This window comes from Coregonus lavaretus, assembly GCF_964263955.1.
Source record: "Coregonus lavaretus genome assembly, chromosome: 23".
NCBI classification, from domain to species: Eukaryota; Metazoa; Chordata; class Actinopteri; order Salmoniformes; family Salmonidae; genus Coregonus; species Coregonus lavaretus.
The window spans coordinates 32,934,279-32,952,611 of NC_140010.1; the positions used below are offsets into that span (position 1 = coordinate 32,934,279).

Consider the following 18,333-nt stretch of genomic DNA (forward strand, 5'->3'; position numbering starts at 1 on the left):
ATAAAACGCAATTGTGTTCGCTATCCGTAGCTTATGCCTGCCCATACCATAACCCCACCGCCACTATGGGGCACTCTGTTCACAACATTGACATCAGCAAACCGTTTGCCCACATAACGCCATACACATGGTCTGTGGTTGTGAAGCCGGTTGGACGTACTGCCAAATTCTCTAAAACAATGTTGGAGGCGGCTTATGGTAGAGAAATTAACTTTCAATTATTTGGCAACAGCTCTGGTGGACATTTCTGCAGTCAGCATGCCAATTGCACACTCCCTCAAAACTTGAGACATCTGTGGCATTGTATTGTGTGACAAGACTGCACATTTTAGAGTGGCCTTTTATTGTCCCCAGCACAAGGTGCACCTGTGTAATGATCATACTGTTTAATCTGCTTTTTGATATGCCACACCTGTCAGGTGGATGGATTATCTTGGAAAAGGAGACATGCTCACTAACAGGGTAGTAAACACATTTGTGCACAACATTTGAGAGAAATAAGCTTTTTGTGCATATGGAAGATTTCTGGGAACTTTTATTTCAGCTCATGAAACATGGGACTAATGCTTTACATGTTGCATTTATATTTTTGCTCAGTGTATGTTTTTCCTGGCTACTAGTAGTACTACATCATGTCTCAATCTATAGGCCTACACAACCGTATGGTATGGTACTTCCTCACGTTTCTCTCTGGTCTTCTGTGAATCATTCAAATGTACTTCAGCCTCAAAATAGCCGTCCATATTGCACGCAGATAGAGTATGATCCAGAGTGAAATTTGTATAATTGACCTATGTAGGCCTACAAGAACGAGCAAATAGTGTGGTTTGGGGACCACCTGAGTTAGTGATATGGGCTTTCCTTACCACTGTGCTTTTACTGAAAAAAGCCTACAGTTTACCATCATTTAACTCAGAGTTGAATGTATTGACTATATACACGGAGTATACCAAACATTAGGAACCTTCCTAATATTGAGTTGCCCTCAGAACAGCCTCAATCTGTCGAGGCTTGGACTCTACAAGGTGTCGAAAGCATGTTAACTCCAATGTTGTGTCAAGTTGGCTGGATGTCCTTTGGGTGGTGGACCATTCTTGATACACACGGGAAACTGTTGAGCATGAAAAACCCAGCAGCGTTGCAGTTCTTGACACCAACCAATGCACCTGGCACCTACTACCATACTCCATTCAAAGGCACTTACATTTTATGTCTTGCCCGTACACCCTCTGGATGGCACACATACACAATCCATGTCTCAAGGCTAAAAAATCCTTCTTTAACCTGTCTCCTCCCCTTCATCTACACTGATTGAAGTGGATTTAACAAGTGACATCAATAAGCGATCATCGCTTTCACCTGGATTCACCTGGTCAGTCTATGTCATGGAAAGAGCAGGTGTTCTTAATGTTTTGTACACTCAGTGTATATGTCAAAATATTCTGCATTTTCTCTCTCTCTCTCTCACACACACACACACACACACACACACACACACACACACACATTGACTAAAACACCATGCAAACTAAGAGAGAAATAAAACAGTTGGCAGTAGGCGATTTGAATTCATTGCAAAATGTATTTTATTTTTGGAGATGTTTCAACAAAAACTGTGTAAACATTGAAATAAGTTAAATTGATATGTAGAAAATAAATATTTTACAATCATAAATTAGGCAAATAAATAATACAACTCATTAGGTTGATAATAAATATCACATTTGAAAATTATTTAGCTTTTGAAGTAAAACAAATCAACATAAATACTTAGATGAATATATATTAGCAATATGTAACAAACATTTGACTCCTGTAAATTCTAGATCTTCGGTAGCTTTTTTAAACTGTCATTAAATGATAATATAGATTAAAAAAACACTTGTCCACAGGACATAACATTGACAAAGGCAACTTGGTGGTGTTCATGAAAACGTGATTATTTTTTCAAGACGACAATGATGGTGATGAGGAATATTCTCCAACATGCCTGGTCCATGATAAGGATGCCACCTTACATATTGTGGTCTCCAGCATGAATATAGCCAATGATTCTGTTGATGGTGATGGTGCGAACCCGGAACCCCTTCAGCACTTTACACAGATGTACCCTTTCATCAAATGGATTTTGATTAGCAGTACCTTGAGTAGGCCTACAACCTTGAGTATCCTGCAAAGTAACATAGTGCACACTTTGTCAAGTTAACGTTATCTTTATTTGGGTACAATTGACATAGAAATTACCATCTTTGGTTAGGATACATTTTAGGGACCATTAATTCCACCACCCACAACATCCCAATGTAATCTTAGACTGAGTCCCTGAAAGGCCTCTTTACGTTAGTTACGGTTGCTTTTAAGAATATCTTACCTGCTGAGACGACCAGTCTCCCAACAAAGACGAGGAGAAGCAATTCTGTGTTTTTAAAGAAAGCAAATGAAAAGGTGAGAGAAGAGGCAATACATATATGACAGTAGATTTGTGTAGCCTAAGCCTGCAGATACAGTGACTATTGTATAAAAAACTGGTTGTGTTAGAAATATCTCAAAAAGCTCATTTTTAGGTAATGTCCACCCCATGCCAGTTTATTGGCATTATAAGTAACTCCCAGACTTTACCTCTTTAATCTCTTTGAGGTTTTTCAGCACAGTGAGTCCAAGCAGTTTAGGATCAATAGCTTGCAGCATGTCACTTTACCAAAGTAGATCCTCCTCAATGTTCCTCAGACACATGTCCTATCGGGATACATTGGAAAAATGACATAAATAAACATGCCTTTTTTATTTATTATGGGAAACCTGACTGAACTGTTGCTTTGGGCAACAACAATAATATGTAATTTATAGACAATAGCAAGTAGCTTACCTGATCAAACTCTGAGTTTGTGACTCCAGAACATGTTGAGTTCTGTTGGGCAGCCTATAAAAAACAAAGTAGATTGATTCAGCAAAGGCTTTCAACATAGACTTCTAAGGGAAAATTCACATTATTTTCAGAAATATTTGAAAACAGATTACAGAATGTAATCTGGCAATATGGTCATTTTCTTACCATTGGTGTGCATACTGACACCGTGTGTGTTCTGGTGTTCAACTCCAAATCTGAAAGGTTCAAGAAGAAGATAGAACAAATACTTAAAACGAACACTTTCTATACAAAGACATTTGCCCCCTATATTTTTTTCCATAAGCTTTTGCAATATTCTCATGCAGGAAAAAAATTAAATCAGTTATCCTAACCTATTCTAACTTTAAAAGTAAAATAAATAGGCTACTTTATAACAATAATTTCGTTAGAAGAGAAAGCGATAAATGCTATAGGTTACTCACAAAGCTTGGTGTTTGGCGTCATGGTTATAACAATGTTCATCCTTGGTTTATCCAAATTATTTTGTATGTCTTGCTTCACCTCTCAGTGTTTTTATACTTTCCTGGGCAGGGATTTCCCGGGCACTATAACAATGTTTGAAAATATACATTGAAAGTAATTCAGGTAACATAATCTCGCTGTCTGTAATTTTCCTAGATACCAGAGATATAAAAAAAAAGGGTATATTTTGACAGAGTGGAACTGGAATTAACATTGGCTGGAGTTGAATTGATTGTATCCGATGTTTTGGTTGTGGCCACTATTACAAACTACAGTAGTTTCTCACAGTTTGGTAGAAAATATGTGGTCGCCTTCTCTGCTCTCTAGTGGTTAGCTAGGCCTACAAGGTGTCGGCAGTGTAACAGGAACTACCGTCCATGATTCAGTATTCAGTTTCCCTACGGCCAAAACTCAATTACATACAGTAAGTGTTTGGAGCCTTGTGGTGCAAGGTGTGAAATGAGGGGAGAAACTACCTGTTATGCACAGAAATAACTTGCTGCTGTATTTCCAGGCCTATATTCAGCTAGTCTTTGTCATAGCATTAATGCCAATTTCATTATGTAATTTTTCACATCCATAGAAGAAAACAACTTGTAGGCTACCACTACCCTAAGTATCACCTTGTCTTATTTTGTGGTTTGTATTTATATGTTTTATGTGTTATATTTATGCAGCCTTCTTTGGCCCCTCAAGCATCTTTCTGTACCATTCATTAATTCATTTAAACTGTTCCTGTCTCATCTGCTGACAGTTAGATCTGGTTCATATAGCTACCAAGACTGACCACAACCAATGAACTAATAAAGACACTTAAACACTTAAAACGTTTATTTATCATTTTCATCTCTGTACACAAAACGTCATATGATTTCTGAATGCTGCAGAATACTTTTGAATGAGCTTAGTATAATCTGATGGAGAAATAAATGAAAAAAGCTGCTATAAAATGACATTCTCCAAATGCTGAAGATGGACTAATCATAGTGAACACCAATGACCATCATCTACAACCAGGCAACTAGGCATCCAAGTCTCCTTCCAGCTCAGAATTTGTATTTATTTAGCCCAGACCGACCAGCTATCGCTTTACAAGTGTCAAGATCAGTCAGCTCAGACATCTTTAGTTCTTAATCATTGGGATTTTACTTTGTCAATAATATTTTGTCTTAAAATATATATTTTTGAATGTTTTACTGTGGACTAGCATTAGGGTCACAAAGCAGGGATTGAATTACACATTGACATTTGGGGGCATCATAAAAATATTAGGCTAAACCAATGTTAATATTTGGAACATGGGTGTCAAGTTTAGTAAGATTAGTTATTTAAACCCTGCCACAAAGAACACTAAAAGGACCCTTAGCTTTCATTTCACCTATAGTGCAGACTAAAAATAAGGTCAATGCAATCTGTCTGTAAATTTGGCAAAATCAAGGGTCAACCAGTAAATCTTCAAAACATCAGCATGTTAAAGCAGGTGGAATTATGCAACAACAGCTGTACTACATCCATGTGTGTCTAAATGATTCATACAAGATCTGTGCAGTTGCCGCAAAGTTTATACACTGGGAAGCCTAGGAGCTCATTCCTTAGCAACAGCACAAACAACTATGTGTTTAATAGATACATAGCTATGCAGTGTGTTGAGTATTCTACAAAGCACGCGACTGGCTGAGCGGGGCAACAAACAGAACTCTAGTCATCTTCTGTGATCAAACTGCCACAACGACACATGGTTTATGACTGGGGCCCAGAGTTTTGCCTGACCACTTAAAACTCAGGGCCCTGTATGACTCCCGGATGGGTGTGGTTCTCTAGCGGTGGACCCTAACCCTGACGAGCTAAAGCATGTCCAGGCTTGGTCCAGCCTAGCACTAACATACCTAATTCAACTAATCAACTGAGCATCAAAGATATTGATTAGTTGAATCAGCTGTGAAAGTGCTGTGCTGGAGCAAAAGCCTGCACACCTTATTGGTCTCCAGGACCAGGGTTTTTGACCACTGCTCTGTGGTGGTTGTGGTTGTCATGTGATGTGGGTGACAGGTGGCAGGGGTTTTATTTGGAGAGGGTTTTCTCTGTCAGGTGTCTCTGCTGGCTCTGAGCATGCCTGTGACAAGAAAGAACAACAAATAACAGGTACATCTTTTTTTGTTGTTGAAATGATGCAATGGTGACTCAAGTACGTTTTCAGAAGAATGTATTTTTAAACTGAGACGTTCCATGGCATTTGACCTCCTATTGGTATTTGTGTTAGTGATGTTGGTGCGCAACTATGTGTGTATTAATATATGTATGTGTGTGTGCTTCTATGGTCATAATACTGTACAATATGTACGTGTGTGTATGAAAGGGATCTCCACCTGGTCAGGTCCTCTACGTCCACCAGCATGGCGTCCTGCTCCACATGGAGCTCATCTCTCATCAGCAACAGCTGCACCAGCTCCTCATTCAGGCCTGCAACGTCATCCATTTTTTCTCTTAACATCCTCATAGCACCAGAACAACAGAGTTATGATGGTGGTGATGAAGGCAGATTGTGTGTGTATGTAAGTGTGTTTAGTGTAGTGTTTGTGTGCGTATGTGTGTGTGTGTGTTTGTTGGCGTGTGTGTGTGTGTGTAGTCTTTGTGTGCATATATGCGTGCCTGTGTGTTTGTTGGCGTGTGTGTGTGTGTGTGTGTGTGTGTAGTGTTTGTGTGCATATATGCATGTGTGTGTTTATTGCCGTATGTGTGTGTGTGTGTGTGTGTGTGTGTGTGTGTGTGTGTGTGTGTGTAGTGTTTGTGTGCATACGTGTGTGTGTTTGTTGGTGTGTGTGTGTGTAGTGTTTGTGTGCATACATGCATGCCTGTGTGTTTGTTGGCATGTGTGTGTGTGTAGTGTTTGTGTGCATACGTGTGTGCCTGTGTGTACTCACTCTGTATCTGTGAGTGCAGATCGTTGGTGATGACCTGGAGCTGGCCCAGGCTCATGTCCCTCATGTCTCCCCTCCTCAGACTCCTCTTCATCAGACCCTCACTGATGTGGGGCAGGTGGGGCAGCTGCACACAGAGAGACACAGGGACAACGTTAGAACAACATTGAATAGAAACAGGGGTCACATTAGTCAGTAGTCAGCACAGTCATGTTGATCTAATGTTGCTTGGAGAAAAAAGGTAACTATAGATTGTGTATTTGGGCCTTTGGGGTTAGGGTGGTTAGATGCAACCCACTGGGCACACACTGGTTGAATCAACTTTGTTTCAACGTAATTTGTCAACGTATTGTGACGTGGAATCAATGTGGGAAATACATTGGATTTGAAAGAAGTCATCAACCAGCACTGTTTTCATCTAATTTCAACCAAACATTGAAATTAGGGTAAAACTTCAATCAATCAATCAATCAATTTTATTTTATATAGCCCTTCTTACATCAGCTAATATCTCGAAGTGCTGTACAGAAACCCAGCCTAAAACCCCAAACAGCTAGTAATGCAGGTGTAGAAGCACGGTGGCTAGGAAAAACTCCCTAGAAAGGCAAAACCTAGGAAGAAACCTAGAGAGGAACCAGGCTATGAGGGGTGGCCAGTCCTCTTCTGGCTGTGCCGGGTGGAGATTATAACAGAACCATGCCAAGATGTTCAAAAATGTTCATAAGTGACAAGCATGGTCAAATAATAATCAGGAATAAATCTCAGTTGGCTTTTCATAGCCGATCATTAGAGTTTAAAACAGCAGGTCTGGGACAGGTAGGGGTTCCATAACCGCAGGCAGAACAGTTTAAACTGGAATAGCAGCAAGGCCAGGCGGACTGGGGACAGCAAGGAGTCACCACGGCCGGTAGTCCCGACGTATGGTCCTAGGGCTCAGGTCTCTCAGTTGGCTTTTCATAGCCGATCATTTAGAGTTGAAAACAGCAGGTCTGGGACAGGTAGGGGTTTCGTAGCCGCAGGCAGAACAGTTGAAACTGGAATAGCAGCAAGGCCAGGCGGACTGGGGACAGCAAGGTGTCATCATGCCCGGTAGTCCTGACGTATGGTCCTAGGGCTCAGGTTCTCAGAGAGAAAGAGAGAACGAGAGAATTAGAGAGAGCATACTTAAATTCACACAGGACACTGGATAAGACAGGAGAAGTACTCCAGGTATAACCAACTAACCCCAGCCCCCCGACACAAACTACTGCAGCATAAATACTGGAGGCTGAGACAGGAGCGGTCCGGAGACACTGTGGCCCCATCCGAAGAAACCCCCGGACAGGGCCAAACAGGAAGGATATAACCCCACCCACTCCGCCAAAGCACAGCCCCCGCACCACTAGAGGGATATCCCCAACCACCAACTTACAATCCTGAGACAAGGCCGAGTATAGCCCACAGAGGTCTCCACCACAGCACAAACCAAGGGGGGGGCGCCAACCCAGACAGGAAGATCACGTCAGTAACTCAACCCACTCAAGTGACGCACCCCTCCCAGGGACGGCATGAAAGAGCACCAGCAAGCCAGTGACTCAGCCCCTGCAACAGGGTTAGAGGCAGAGAACCCCAGTGGAGAGGGGAACCGGCCTGGCAGAGACAGCAAGGGCTGTTCGTTGCTCCAGCCTTTCCGTTCACCTTCACACTCCTGGGCCAGACTACACTCAATCATATGACCTACTGAAGAGATAAGTCTTCAATAAAGACTTAAAGGTTGAGACCGAGTCTGCGTCTCTCACATGGGTAGGCAGACTGTTCCATAAAAATGGAGATCTATAGGAGAAAGCCCTGCCTCCCGCTGTTTGCTTAGAAATTCTAGGGACAATTAGGAGGCCTGCGTCTTGTGACCGTAGCGTACGTATTGGTATGTACGGCAGGACCAACTCGGAAAGATAGGTAGGAGCAAGCCCATGTAACGCTTTATAGGTTAACAGTAAAACCTTGAAATCAGCCCTTGCCTTAACAGGAAGCCAGTGTAGGGAAGCTAGCACTGGAGTAATATGATCAAATTTCTTGGTTCTAGTCAGGATTCTAGCAGCCGTATTTAGCACTAACTGAAGTTTATTTAGTGCTTTATCCGGGTAGCCGGAAAATAGAGCATTGCAGTAGTCTAACCTAGAAGTAACAAATGCATGGATTAATTTTTCTGCATCATTTTTGGACAGAAAATTTCTGATTTTTGCAATGTTACGTAGATGGAAAAAAGCTGTCCTTGAAACAGTCTTGATATGTTCGTCAAAAGAGAGATCAGGGTCAAGAGTAACGCCTAGGTCCTTCACAGTTTTATTTGAGACGACTTTACAACCATCAAGATGAATTGTCAGATTTAACAGAAGATCTCTTTGTTTCTTGGGACCTAGAACAAGCATCTCTGTTTTGTCCGAGTTTAAAAGTAAAACGTTTTCAGCCATCCACTTCCTTATGTCTGAAACACAGGCTTCTAGCGAGGGCAATTTTGGGGCTTCACCATGCTTCATTGAAATGTACAGCTGTGTGTCATCCGCATAGCAGTGAAAGTTAACATTATGTTTTCGAATAACATCCCCAAGAGGTAAAATATATAGTGAAAACAATAGTGGTCCTAAAACGGAACCTTGAGGAACACCGAAATGTACAGTTGATTTGTCGGAGGACAGACCATTCACAGAGACAAACTGATATCTTTCCGACAGGTAGGATCTAAACCAGGCCAGAACTTGTCAGTGTAGACCAATTTGGGTTTCCAGTCTCTCCAAAAGAATGTGGTGATCGATGGTGTCAAAGGCAGCACTAAGGTCTAGTAGCACGAGGACAGATGCAGAGCCTCGGTCTGACGCCATTAAAAGGTCATTTACCACCTTCACAAGTGCAGTCTCAGTGCTATGATGGGGTCTAAAACCAGACTGAAGCATTTCGTATACATTGTTTGTCTTCAGAAAGGCAGTGAGTTGCTGCGCAACAGCTTTTTCTAAAATTTTTGAGAGGAATGGAAGATTCGATATAGGCCGATAGTTTTTTATATTTTCCGGGTCAAGGTTTGGCTTTTTCAAGAGAGGCTTTATCACTGCCACTTTTAGTGAGTTTGGTACACATCCGGTGGATAGAGAGCTGTTTATTATGTTCAACATAGGAGGGCCAAGCACAGGAAGCAGCTCCTTCAGCAGTTTAGTAGGAATAGGATCCAGTATGCAGCTTGAAGGTTTAGAGGCCATGATTATTTTCATCATTGTGTCAAGAGATATAGTACTAAAACACTTAAGTGTCTCTCCCGATCCCAGGCCCTCGCAGAGCTGTGCAGATCCAGGACAGCTAAGCCCTGGAGGAATACGCAGATTCAAAGAGGAGTCCGTAATTTGCTTTCTAATGGTCATGATCTTTTCCTCAAAGAAGTTCATGAATTTATCACTGCTGAAGTGAAAACCATCCTCTCTTGGGGAATGCTGCTTTTTAGTTAGCTTTGCAACAGTATCAAAAAGAAATTTTGGATTGTTCTTATTTTCCTCGATTAATTTGGAAAAGTAGGATGATCGAGCAGCAGTGAGGGCTCTTCGGTACTGCACGGTACTGTCTTTCCAAGCTAGTCGGAAGACTTCCAGTTTGGTGTGGCGCCATTTCCGTTCCAATTGAAATACATTGACTTAACCTGACTAAGAGGTTGTTACATCAATCTAATTTCAACATAATCATCAGAACTATGTATATGTTGAAATTGTGTTGAAAATTCAACATAGAAACGTAAACATCTTTATCCTATATTCAATAAACTGTATATTGGGTGGTTGAAATTACGTTGAATTTCATATTTTATTAGACATATTTTATTTGACCTTGATAGTAAAATAGTACGTTTGAATCAACGTCATTGTTTCAACGTCATGCTATCAACCTAAATAAAGAGGTATATTGAACTAAAATGTGACGCCACAGTCCAACAATTTCTGCCTGAACAGTGACTCTTGCTGGTGTAAGAGGGGTAATGGCCTTCAGTGAGAACAAGTCTATCATCCAGAGACCTACCTCTATGCATCCTGCTTAGCTTTGGGAACAAGCTGTGTTCATTTTAGCTGAGCTGTCACAGCAACACATTCAGACATTGATCAGATTCCATATTCCTTTGCGTAGACTTCCTTAATAACGTTTAATAGTTGAAAGTAAACTCCTCTAACTTTTCTTACACAAGCTGTATGTGAAAATACATTCGGAGTGAGGTTGGGTTTATGTAGGCTACATTGACATCTGATTTGCCCAAAGGACACCATCATTTTAACGTGTAGCTAGGTATGCTATCATTCGTCAATGGTTGATTGGATCTTTGGAAGTTTAGAAGTAGTTACCATTATCCCTATAAATAGCATACCAAATTATTAATAATACACTTTACCTTTGGATATTGTCTTGTATGCATGTTATTCATAATATAGCCTACAGTATATATATACTATCCAAGCAGAAGATTTCCTTCAAATGTTGATATTTGGTTGCGTTCACAATTCAATATCAAGTTTGTCTACAAATTAATGATTGATACGTTGGATTCACGTCTGCATCTCAACCAAAAATCAAAGTTAAAGAATAGCACTACATCAAATCGAACTTTAAATTCACTTCAAATAAAGTTTGATTTGATTGAGTCCTATTCCTCAACTTAGATTTTTGGTTGAGATGGAGAACCAACATATTAATAGCTTGTAGATTAAAGACAATATCCAAAGGTAAAAGTGTATTATTAATATTAAGAATTTGGCATCCTATCTATAGGGCTAATGGTAACTACTTCTAAACTTCTAAAGTTCCATTCAACCATGGATGAATGATAGTATACCTCTCTACACATTGGAATGATGGTGTCCTTTGTTGGGCAAATCAGATGTGAATGTAGCCTAAATAAACCCCACTCTGAATTTACTTTCACATAGAGCATGTGTATGAAAAGTAAGAGGATTTACTTTAAACTATTCAATGTTATGTATGTAGTCTACACAAATGAGTATGGAAGCTGAACAATATCTAAAGGTGTTGACATCGTAGCTCAGCTGAAATGAACATAGCTTGTTTCCAAAGCTAAGCAGGGTACATAGAGGTAGGCATCTGGATGGTAGATGTGTTCTCACTGAGTACATTTCCCCTCATATACCAGTAGGAGTCAACGTTCAGGCAGAAATTGTTGGACTGTTGCTTCAGATTTTAGTTCAATACACCTCTTTATTTAGGTTGATGGCATGACGTTGAAACAATGACGTTGATTCAAACATACCATTTTAACTATTAACATTGAAATAAGGTCAAATAAAATATGTCTAATCAAATTAAAAATTAGACATAATTTCAACCACCCAATATACACTACAAAAGTATGTGGACACCTGCTCGTCGAACTTCTCATTCCAAAATCATGGGCATTAATATGGAGTTGGTCCCCCTTTGCAGCTATAACAGCCTCTACTCTTCTGGGAAGGCTTTCCACTAGATGTTGGAACATTGCTGCAGGGACCTGATTCCATTCAGCCACAAGAGCATTAGTGAGGTTGGGCACTGATGTTGGGCGATTAGGCCTGGCTCGCAGTCAGCGTTCCAATTCATCCCAAAGGTGTTCGATGCGGTTGAGGTCAGGGCTCTGTGCAGGCCAGTCAAGTTCTTCCACACCAATCTCGACAAACCATTTCTGTATGGACCTCGCTTTGCGCATGGGGGCATTGTCATGATGAAACAGGAAATGGCCTTCCCCAAACTGTTGCCACAAAGTTGGAAGCACAGAAGTGTTAAGATTTCCCTTCACTGGAACTAAGGGGCCTAGCCCGAACCATGAAAAACAGCCCCAGACCATTATTCCTCCTCCACCAAACTTTACAGTTGGCACTATGCTTTCGTGCAGGTAGCGTTCTCCTGGCATCCGCCAAACCCAGATTCATCCGTTGGACTGCCAGATGGTGAAGCGTGATTCATCACTCCAGAGAACGCGTTTCCACTGCTCCAGAGTCCAATGGCGGCAAGCTTTACACCACTCCATCCGACGCTTGGCATTCCGCACGATGATCTTAGGCTTGTGTGCGGCTGCTCGGCCATGGAAACCCATTTCATGAAGCTCCCGACGAACAGTTCTTGTGCTGACGTTGCTTCCAGAGGCAGTTTGGAACTCGGTAGTGTGTTGCAACCGAGGACAGGACAGATGATTTTTACGCGCTACGCGCTTCAGCACTCGGCAGTCCCGTTCTGTGAGCTTGTGTGGCCTACCACTTCGCGGCTGAGCTGTTGTTGCTCCTAGACATTTCCACTTCACAATAACAGCACTTACAATTGACTGGTGCAGCTCTAGCAGGGCAGAAATGTGACGAAACTGAATTGTTTGAAAGGTGGCTTCCTATGAGGGTGCCACGTTAAAAGTCACTGAGCTCTTCAGTAGGGCCATTCTACTGCCAATGTTCCTCTATGGAGATTGCATGGCTGTGTGCTCGATTTTATACACAGCAACGGGTGTGGCTGAAATTGCCGAATCCACTAATTTGAAGGGGTGTCCACATACTTTTGTATATATAGTGTATGTTCAACCACCCAATCCTATATATTGCGTATAGGATTAAATATTACATTTACATAAGTATTCAGACCCTTTACTCAGTACTTTGTTGAAGCACCTTTGGCAGCGATTACAGCCTCGAGTCTTCTTGGGAATGACGCTACAAGCTTGGCACACCTGTATTTGGGGAGTTTCTCCCATTCTTCTCTGCATATCCTCTCAAGCTCTGTCAGGTTGGATTGGGAGCGTCGCTGCACAGCTATTTTTGGGTCTCTCCAGAGATGTTAGATCGGGTTCAAGTCCGGGCTCTGGCTGGGCCACTCAAGGACATTCAGACTTGTCCCGAAGCCACTCTTGCGTTCTCTTGGCTGTGTGCTTAGGGTCATTGTCCTGTTGGAGGGTGAACCTTTGCCCCAGACTGAGGTCCTGAGCGCTCTGGAGCAGGTTTTCATCAAGGATCTCTCTGTACTTTGCTCCGTTCATCTTTCCCTCGATCCTGACTAGTATCCAGTCCCTGCCGCTGAAAAACATCCCCACAGCATGATGCTGCCACCACCATGCTTCACCATAGGGATGGTGCCAGGTTTCCTCCAGACATGACGCTTGGCATTCAGGCCAAAGAATTCAATCTTGGTTTCATCAGACCAAAGAATCTTGTTTCTCATGGTCTGAGTCCTTTAGGTGCCTTTTGGCGAACTCCAAGTGGGCTGTCATGTGCCTTTTACTGAGGAGTGGCTTCCGTCTGGCCACTCTACCATAAAGGCCTGATTGGTGGAGTGCTGCAGAGATGGTTGTCCTTCTGGAAGGTTTTCCCATCTCCACAGAGGAACTCTAGAGCTCTGTCAGAGTGAACATCGGGTTCTGACATTCACTGTCAACTGTGGGACCTTATATAGACAGGTGTGTGCTTTTCCAAATCATGTCCAATCAATTGAATTTACCACAGGTGGACTCCAATCAAGTTGTAGAAACATCTCAAGGATGATAAATGGAAACAGGATGCACCTGAGCTCAATTTCGAGTCTGCAATAATTTCAAAAAACCTGTTTTTGCTTTGTCATTATGGGGTATTGTGTGTAGATTGATGAGGAAAAAACGTTTATTTAATCAATTTTAGAATAAGGCTGTAACGTAACAAAATGTGGAAAAAGTCAAGGGGTCTGAATACTTTCTCAATGCACTGTACACACACACACATTGAGGACGGAGGAGAACCCAAGCCAGATGCCATATCCTACATATCTTTGCTTACAAACACAATATGAGTAACCTGCTTAATTGCTTAAACGTAAGTAAAAATGTTTAGAAGTACAATTTTTTTCCCAAGTGTTTTTCCATCACTCTGGATCTCAGATCACACAGGTCACCAATTTCTCAAAGGCCTCAGGAATTGGTGACAATCCAACTTTGAACTGGCTGAAGCGGCTGAATTTCACTCTCTGTAGCAGGAAACATGACATAGTAGCAGAAGTCTCAGTGTTCTCATTGTTCAACTGAGAGCTGTATCAACCCACATTAAAAAATACTATAGTACAGTGGGGGGAAAAAAGTATTTAGTCAGCCACCAATTGTGCAAGTTCTCCCACTTAAAAAGATGAGAGAGGCCTGTAATTTTCATCATAGGTACACGTCAACTATGATAGACAAATTGAGGAAAAGAATTCCAGAAAATCACATTGTAGGATTTTTAATGAATTTATTTGCAAATTATGGTGGAAAATAAGTTTTTGGTCACCTACAAACAAGCAAGATTTCTTGCTCTCACAGACCTGTAACTTCTTCTTTAAGAGGCTCCTCTGTCCTCCACTCGTTACCTGTATTAATGGAACCTGTTTGAACTTGTTATCAGTATAAAAGACACCTGTCCACAACCTCAAACAGTCACACTCCAAACTCCACTATGGCCAAGACCAAAGAGCTGTCAAAGGACACCAGAAACAAAATTGTAGACCTGCACCAGGCTGGGAAGACTGAATCTGCAATAGGTAAGCAGCTTGGTTTGAAGAAATCAACTGTGGGAGCAATTATTAGGAAATGGAAGACATACAAGACCACTGATAATCTCCCTCGATCTGGGGCTCCACGCAAGATCTCACCCTGTGGGATCAAAATGATCACAAGAACGGTGAGCAAAAATCCCAGAACCACACGGGGGGACCTAGTGAATGACCTGCAGAGAGCTGGGACCAAAGTAGCAAAGCCTACCATCAGTAACACACTACGCCGCCAGGGACTCAAATCCTGCAGTGCCAGATGTGTCCCCCTGCTTAAGCCAGTACATGTCCAGGTCCGTCTGAAGTTTGCTAGAGTGCATTTGGATGATCTAGAAGAGGATTGGGAGAATGTCATATGGTCAGATGAAACCAAAATATAACTTTTTGGTAAAAACTCAACTCGTCGTGTTTGGAGGACAAAGAATGCTGAGTTGCATCCAAAGAACACCATACCTACTGTGAAGCATGGGGGTGGAAACATCATGCTTTGGGGCTGTTTTTCTGCAAAGGGACCAGGATGACTGATCTGTATAAAGGAAAGAATGAATGGGGCCATGTATCGTGAGATTTTGAGTGAAAACCTCCTTCCATCAGCATGGGCATTGAAGATGAAACGTGGCTGGGTCTTTCAGCATGACAATGATCCCAAACACACCGCCCGGGCAACGAAGGAGTGGCTTCGTAAGAAGCATTTCAAGGTCCTAGAGTGGCCTAGCCAGTCTCCAGATCTCAACCAATAGGAAATCTTTGGAGGCAGTTGAAAGTCCGTGTTGCCCAGCGACAGCCCCAAAACATCACTGCTCTAGAGGAGATCTGCATGGAGGAATGGGCCAAAATACCAGCAACAGTGTGTGAAAACCTTGTGAAGACTTACAGAAAACGTTTGACCTGTGTCATTGCCAACAAAGGGTATACAACAAAGTATTGAGAAACTTTTGTTATTGACCAAATACTTATTTTCCACCATAATTTGCAAATAAATTCATAAAAAATCCTACAATGTGATTTTCTGGATTTTTTTTTCTCATTTTGTCTTTCATAGTTGACGTGTACCTATGATGAAAATTACAGGCCTCTCATCTTTTTAAGTGGGAGAACTTGCACAATTGATGGCTGACTAAATCCTCTTTTCCCCACTGTATACTATGGTATAAACACTGTAGTATTACTATATTTATATACTATAGTATTCACTGTAGTGTTTTTGTGGACTTTATTGTAGTATTCACTGTAGTGTTTTGCTGACTGTAGTATACTGTAGTATTTACTGTAGTGTTTTTGCGGACATTACTGGAGTATACTGTAGAATTTACTGCAGTGTTTTTGCGGACATGATTGTAGTATACTGTCAAATGTGCTATAGTGTTTTTTGTTTTATTATCTTTGACATAGAAGTGGGGGCTTTCTCCTTGAGAAAACCTACTGGGCAATATTAAAATAGCAAATGTTTCATAACCTGTAGGTAGGACTGGAGTCTATAACCTGTAGGGAACACAATATAGTCTATACTTGGCATGTAGGTTTCTCATTAATGGCTCACACAAATTGAGATATGGGGGATGGAAATGGGTGGGGTATATGCAAATGTAAATACTGTATTATTACTATAGTTAATAAACTGTAGTGTTTTTGCGCATTAATACTGTAGTATTTACTATAGTATTCTACAGTATACAAAAAAATGGTATACTACAAATGATCAAAGAATACTACAGTGTGTTGTATAGTATTCTCCAGTATACTACTAAATTCTAGAGTAATACTACACAAGGTCGAGAGATACTACCATGCAGAGTGTAGTATTCTACAGTATACTACAGTTTACTACAGAATACACATTATTTTTAACTCAAATACTTCTAGTAAGTTGAACTCAAAGTCAATAAAAAGTCATTATTACTTAACATGTTTATGTGGTACTGACTCAAAACTAAATCAGAAGTCAAATCAACTCTATTTTTTAAAGTTATGAAAACAAATTAACTTTTTTCCCAGCATGGTCTACTGCAGGTTTATTGTTTTTGATATCAGTGTTTTTGAACGATTGATTGATTAATCTTATGCTACACAAAAATAAAAAACATAAATTTTTCTAAACTAATCCAGTCATTTAGTTTGATTTTTTGCACCCATTACTGAAATGGTTGTCCCAATATAAATGGCTTAGGTAGTCTCCTCACATTGATCCTAACCCTGGCAGTCATTATGAATGCAGGTTGCAGGTGAATAAAAATGGATTCCAATAGGAATTGCACATCACTTTGCAAGCCAGCATAATGTGACTTGCAGGTAGGGTTGCAAAATTCTAATCAATTTCCCAAGTTTTCCAGAAATCCCGGTTGGACGATTCCTGGAAATTCTTCAACTATGATTTTTTGAAAATTGGGCATTTTTGGAAAGTTACTGGAATTTTGCAACCCTACTTACAGGCTGTCAAGGGCGACGTGTATGCGGTGAACGAAGTCAAGCGCAGGACACAGAGCTACTGGCAGACGTACTTTACTAGTCAGTAAAGAACATACAAAACAAAACCTCCTAACAGGGAGGAAAACAAATAAACGCATACGACAACAGCAATGCCGACCATACGAGACACAAAACAATAACACACAATTACCAAACGAGAGACATGGGTAAATATAGGGACTACAATCAAACATAATAGCATACAGGTGTATCCACTCAAGACAGAACAAGACAAACACCGAAACATCGATCGGCAGCAGCTAGTACTCCGGGGACGACGAACGCCGAAGCCTGCCCGAGCAAGGAGGAGGAGCAGTCTCGGCAGAATCCGTGACACAGGCCTGATGTGGCCTGTAAACCATGAGTTATAGGCCACTGTATCTTGTAAAGTAGGCCTCAAAATAAGGCCTTATGAGATACGTAATGTATTGTCATAAAGAGTTTAATTACAATGATAACATTCGCCTAGGAACTCACTTGGTGAAGGCCACAGGACTGAAAATGAACGAATTCAACAACCATGTCTCTGTCACTAACAAATACAGTCATAGGTGGTAACGTTACAATTCACTCAAAGGCAAGGCACACTGGGAAATTATTTTGGAGGCGTGGCTTAGTGGGGGCATTATTTAAAAAATCAAGCTGATACAACTCAAATCTGGACCCCCTATTTGAGTAATGATGACTACTAAATCACTTTAAGTAACTGTACTCAGATATATTAAGTGTAACGGGTTTCTCAAAAGTTGTGAGTAATGACAGCACATTGGGGTTTACAGTGTACTATAATATTCTATAGTAAACTGTAGTCTTTTTTCACGTGGGAGTTTCATATTAACCAACTGTCTGTACTGGTGCATGTATACGTAATTCAGAATGACTATGTAGTCTTGAGACTCAGAAGAAGAATTTGCTTCTTTGCCATTAGGGCTTTTAAGCCACTGCTTTTGACCAGTGGTGTAAAGTACTTAAGTAAAAATACTTTAAAGTACTACTTAAGTAGTTTTTTGGGGTATCTGTACTTTACTTCACTATTTATATTTTTGACTACTA

General features: G+C 41.1%; 1 protein-coding gene across 1 annotated transcript in view; it reads right to left on the reverse strand.

The window, feature by feature from the left end:
- Positions 1 to 4,186: 4,186 nt before the first annotated feature.
- LOC311150576 (schwannomin-interacting protein 1-like) overlaps positions 4,187 to 18,333 on the reverse strand; it is a 29,584-nt gene continuing 15,437 nt past the window's right edge. Inside the window, exons 5-7 of the mRNA XM_084188053.1 lie at positions 6,292 to 6,415; positions 5,737 to 5,830; positions 4,187 to 5,483 (exon numbers count right to left, since the gene is read on the reverse strand). Of these exons, the coding sequence (XP_084044179.1) occupies positions 5,432 to 5,483; positions 5,737 to 5,830; positions 6,292 to 6,415 (270 nt within the window). The 3' untranslated portion in view covers positions 4,187 to 5,431. The remainder of the gene's footprint in view (positions 5,484 to 5,736; positions 5,831 to 6,291; positions 6,416 to 18,333) is intronic.